The sequence below is a fragment of the Dipodomys ordii genome, unplaced genomic scaffold (genome assembly GCF_000151885.1).
Source record: "Dipodomys ordii isolate 6190 unplaced genomic scaffold, Dord_2.0 Scaffold159, whole genome shotgun sequence".
Lineage (NCBI taxonomy): Eukaryota > Metazoa > Chordata > Mammalia > Rodentia > Heteromyidae > Dipodomys > Dipodomys ordii.
The window spans coordinates 1,453,445-1,458,846 of record NW_012267375.1 but is presented as its reverse complement, the minus strand read 5'-3'; the positions used below and the strand labels follow the sequence as shown (position 1 = coordinate 1,458,846).

Genomic DNA, 5,402 nt, shown 5'->3' with positions numbered 1-5,402 from the left:
TGGGCGCTGTCCCTCAGCTCTTCAGCTCAAGGCTAGTGCTCTACCACTTGAGCCACAGCACCACTTCCAGCTTTTTTCTTATGTGGTGCTGAGGAATCGAACCCAGGGCCTCATGCATGCAAAGCACTCTACTATACTGAGCCACCTTCCCAGCCCCGGAGAGCTGGGTTTTAAGGAAAAAGAAACTAGGTTTACTATTCACCAGAGAACAGCGCAGTGAGTTCTGACCTCAAAGCTGTGACAGAAAACATTGTTTTTAAGGGGAAGCCTGGGAGATCGGTTCCCCTGACCCAGTGGTGGTCTTACCTCCAATTTTACTAGTGCCACATCTCTGAAACTGTAGGCCATTTGACGTGGGTTTACCCCTTTCTAGTGGTCAGAGTGTCAAGGGGAAGATTCTCATGCTTAGTTCAGGGGAAAAAAAGTGTTGGGGAAGATGAGGTAGGCCATCAAAGGTTTGCTAAGGTGAGGTCCTCTGAACTCCACCTGGACTGACAGCCATGAGGCAGCTCCCATGCTCAGGAATAGCCAGAAAACAATCTGCTCTTGCTGCCAACAGGCCATAAGAAGTGTCCCACACGACCACAAGCAGGGATTAAGAGGGAGACTGCAGCAGAAAAAGCAGCACTAAGATTTGGACTGTCCACTTGGGCTATTTACTGATGGGTGGACCCTTGATCTGCTCAGGCAGACCATATACTCTAGTATATACTGTTTCCAGATGCTTTTGTTAAAGTAGACAATGCCGTTTTCTTGGTCAGTACTAGGGCTTGGACTCAAGGCCTCACACTCACTTGGCTTGCTTGCTCACAACTGGTGCTCTGCCACTTGAATCATGCTTTCAGTCCAGCATTTTCCTGGTTGACTGCAGATGGACTCATACAGATTTTTCTGTCTGGACTTCATGTGTCACCAGTGCCAGACATGCAATGTCTGTTATTAGGCAAAGCTTTTAAGTTTCTTCAATTTCTCCATGTGGAGGCAAAAGCAAGTATACTATCTAACAAATTGGAACGTGTAAGTATAATCATTACCAAAATAAGGGAAAATTATCCTCAAAACAGGCTCAACTAGAAGGCGATTCCAAGAACATGATGGCTTGCCCGCCCACCTGCACCTTCATTCATCACCATTCAGTAACCCTTCTCTGGGCCTAGATTAGTAGCACATTTCTTGACAACGATGCTGAATTGTCTAAGACTTTCATCATTATCTTCTGCTGCAGAAATCTGGGACACAAAATGTGTTGATACTTGAAGGGAAATGTTATGGAAATTTGTGAAACAGAAAAGCTTGACATAAATTCTGTTTTTTTTATTATTTACTTATTTGCCAATGACAAGAATAAACTGGATGAACTAAAAAAACAAAGCCATCCACATATACAGTCTTACTCTTTATTCCTTCTTGTGTGTGTGTGTGTGTGTGTGTGTGTGTGTGTGTGTGTGTGTAAAAAAGGTTCCACTTGTAAATGATGTTTCCATCTGTACACTCTAAGAAATAAACAACGGGAAACCACTCCCCACCTCCCTGCTTGGAACAGGTGCGGAGAATAGCAAACAGCCATGGCTCAGGGGTGGGAGGAGCAAGGGTGTTCTGAGGTCACAAAAAGCGCTCTGGGAGGCTCTGCAGTATGCGATGAGGCTGGCACACTTAGTTGCATCGGGGGCCGGCATCACGGCATGGACAGTGTTCCAGGCCACACTATGAGCTTTCCTTAGGGAAAAACATCTTTTCCTCAACTAGAACTGTCACAGGTTAAAGCCACAGGACTTTATTCATTGTTTAATCTTCTGGTGACAGGATTTCTTTGAAGCAGAATCTGAATATACATAAAAATGAGATTAAATGAGTTTACATTTTTTTTTCTTTTTTCTTTTTGTCGGGTCATGGGGCTTGAACTCTGGTCCTGGGCGCTGTCCTTGATCTCTTCAGTTCAAGGCGAGTGCTCTACCACTTGAACCACAGTGCAACTTCCAGTTTTCTGGTGGTTTATTGGAGATAAGAGTCTCATGGACTTTCCTGCCTGGGCTGGCTTTGAACTGCAATCCTTAGATCTCAGCCTCTTAAGTAGCTAGGATTACAGGCATGAGCCACTGGAGCCAAACAGTTTACATGTCTTTTAAGAATAATCTAACAATTTCCAAACACTATCACTAAATTCACCTGAATTTTGTAAGAAATTTACGTTCTAAAGTAGTTTAAATTATGATGGTTAAGAAGCACTGGACACTCTGGGCATCAGTAGCTCATGCCTATAATCCTACTTTCTCCAAAGTCTGAGATCCTCAGAGACAGTGCCCAGGCCTTGAGTTCAAGTCTCAGGACCAGCACAAAACAACAACAAAAACCCAAGTGTATGCAAGGCCTTGAGTTCAAACTCAAATACAGACACAGATTCAGAGACACACATGTACCCTCACTAGACAAATTATATGCTGGCCAAAACATAAATCTTCTTTAATAGGGTAAGGAAAAATATAAAAAGGCCCAGAGCCTTCATTCACACTCTTTGTACTGTCAAGATTGAAACTGGCCGGGCACTGATAGCTCAGGCCTGTAATCCTAGCTACTCAGGAGACTGAGATCTGAGGATCATGATTCAAAGCCAGCCTTATCTCCAATAAACCACTCAGAAAACCAGAACCGGCACCAGGGCTCAAGTGGTAGAGCACTTGCCTAGAGCTGAAGAGCTGAGGCACAGCACCCAGGCCCAGAGTTCAAGTCCCAGGACCAACCAAAAAAAAAAAAAAAAGATAGAAAGTGACAGTAGCTAATATGTTAATGTGATACTAACATTCTTCTCTTCATTATTTCACATATTTAGGGAATAGCTACATATTTATATATTTTTTGGGGGGTGGGGCTTGGGGCTTGAACTCTGGGCCCAGGTGCTGTCCCTGAGCTCTTCAGCTCAAGGCGAGTGCTCTACCACTTGAGCCACAGGGCCACTTCCAGTAATATATTTTTTAATGTTCAAGAAGGATTTTTTTACCTGGTAGCACCCCTGCCAGTCGTTGCTGGATCATTTCTAGATGGTGAATATACTCTGTCAAGGAATGTTCTGGATCTTGAGAAGCAGTCAAGGATCTTCCTAACCTTGAATTTGGGGATGAAGTAGATCTTCAAACAAATCACCACATCAGAGAGAAGGAAAAAAGATGAGAGGCGAGAACAACAAGAAAACACAACAGCTGAGGCTCCTCAGGCGGAGCTGTGGAGAGGCAGAGCTGGGGCCTGACGTGACACCCCAGAGCCCTCTCCGTCACATCCCTCTGCACTTTAAGGAGTACATTCCTGGTTGCTTAGTGGTAATCAGGACTGAGTCAGGGCCTTACCCTTGCGAGGCAAGGTATTCCTCAAGCTACTACACCCTAGCCCTGCATAGTGCTTTACAAACCTACATCTCTATCATGTCTCGCAGCTAAAATGAGCAGAAACAACTGTGCATTATTTCATTTACTAAATCTTTGTGTATGCCCTGTCACCCAAATTAGATTGTACATAACCCCAAACCCAGTACCTGCCTCAATTCACCCACCCACCTGCTCCTGCATAGGCAAAAAACCCCTTCCATCCTCACCTTCAAGCCCCTGATGATGATCCCAGGGAACATTTTCTGTGTCCCTTTTTGCTCTCATCCCAATGAGTTTCCAGACCTCTTCAGGGTCAGGAACAGGCCTTACCTTCCAGACAGCATGCCCACCGAAGAGACCTCTGCCACCACAGAGTTGACACTGACCTGCTTCAAACCGAGGGACCCTCAGGCCCTCACAGACTCAAGGCTATGTTCTCTGCAATGCTCTGGGCTAGGTCAAAGCCAGAATATTCGAAAGTGTCTGGGCACCATCAGGAAAAGCCACAGCATCTCAACTGACCTTTTCAGGGAGGGGGTGGCTGCCAGCCCAGCACCATGCGCAGAGTCCTTGGCAGGGCCTGAAGACACATCCCGAGTGGGCAAGGACTCTCTGGCTTCAGATGAAGACTGCTGCCGCCGTGATGCTCGGAATCCTTTCCCAAAACAAGCAATTATTAGGGGAAGAAATGGTATGTTGTAAGAGGAAGGCCCGTCTATAAAAACATGAGACTTAAGAGTCTCTTAAGCTGGGAAGTTGGCTCAGTGGTAGAGTGCTTGCCTTGCATGCATGAGGCCCTGGGTTCATTCCTCAGCACCAGATAAGCAAAAAGAAAAAGCCAGAAGTGGCGCTGTGGCTCAAGTTGTAAAGCGCTAGCCCTGAGATGAAGAGCTGAGAGACAGCACCCAGGCCCAGAAAGTCTCTAGCAATTTCAAAGGAAAATTTAAAGTACCTAAGTTATGACTTTTTTTTGTGGGGGGGGAAGGGGGGTGTTGGTAATGGGGTTTGAACTTTGGGCTTGGGCGCTGTCCTTGCACTCTTCAGTGCAAGGCAAGTGCTCTACCACTTGAGCCACAGCGCCATTTCCGATTTATTTCTGGTTTATTGGAGATGAGAGTGTCACAGACTTTGCTGCCTGGGCTGTCTTTGAACCGCCATCCTCAGATCTCAGCCTCCTAACCAGCTAGGATTACAGGCATGAGCCACCGGAACCCGGCTAAATTATGACATATTTTTTCTGATGGCCTGTGTCCTATCTGAAGAAAGTTGACCCTGACCCAGCATCTTATGAGTGGCCCATGGCTGGTGGTACCCTCAGGAGCACTTTAACTGTGACACAGGGAAGCTGTCCTACCTCTACAAGAGGCAGGAACCTGGATACCATGAGGTGCAGCATGGAGGGAGTGTCTTCCTTACAACCTCGACAACAGCGATACCTACATGGTCTAGTCACTGTGATCACTGCTGACCTGAGAAGGCCAGAGGGTGGGGACCTGCTTTGTGTACTCGGGGCTGAGTAGAAAGGACTCTCACATCTCTGACACCAAGAGTCTAGAAAACGACTTTGCAAACTGTTCTGCTTGTCCTTGGACCCAGCTGTCCACTGGGCCAGTTAGTTGTGCACTGCACTGGGGCAGGCAGCAGCACATAAGCCTAGAGGAAAGGTCTGACTGAGCCTTGCAAGGCAAAGCATGAGGGGCAAAAACAAAGGAGCAACAGAAACAGCATAACTTCAGCTACTCTGGAGAACAAGGACATCACTGTCACTGACTCACCAACTGACTGTGCAGAACCCCTGTGGCTCACGGTCACTCACTCACTGACTGTGCAGAACCTCTGTGCTGTCACTCACTGACTGTGCAGAACGTCTGTGCTGACTGTCACACACTCACTGACAGTGCAGAACCTCTGAGCTCACTGTCACTCACTGACTGTGCAAAACCTCTGTGCTCACTGTCACTCACTGACTGTGCAGAACCTGTGTGCTCACTGTCACTCACTCACTGACTGTGCAGAACCTCTGTGCTCACTGTCACTCACTCACTG

General features: G+C 46.8%; 2 protein-coding genes across 2 annotated transcripts in view; both read right to left on the bottom strand.

Moving 5' to 3' along the window:
- Dip2a (DIP2 disco-interacting protein 2 homolog A (Drosophila)) overlaps nt 1-1,676 on the bottom strand; it is a 118,169-nt gene extending 116,493 nt beyond the window's left edge. The window contains exon 1 of the mRNA XM_013032906.1: nt 1,607-1,676. Coding sequence (XP_012888360.1) covers nt 1,607-1,676 — 70 coding nt within the window. The remainder of the gene's footprint in view (nt 1-1,606) is intronic.
- The window catches only part of Pcnt (pericentrin), a 134,675-nt gene continuing 130,656 nt past the window's right edge, over nt 1,384-5,402 (bottom strand). Inside the window, exons 39-41 of the mRNA XM_013032905.1 lie at nt 3,879-4,011; nt 2,996-3,123; nt 1,384-1,822 (exon numbers count right to left, since the gene is read on the bottom strand). Of these exons, the coding sequence (XP_012888359.1) occupies nt 1,779-1,822; nt 2,996-3,123; nt 3,879-4,011 (305 nt within the window). The 3' untranslated portion in view covers nt 1,384-1,778. The remainder of the gene's footprint in view (nt 1,823-2,995; nt 3,124-3,878; nt 4,012-5,402) is intronic.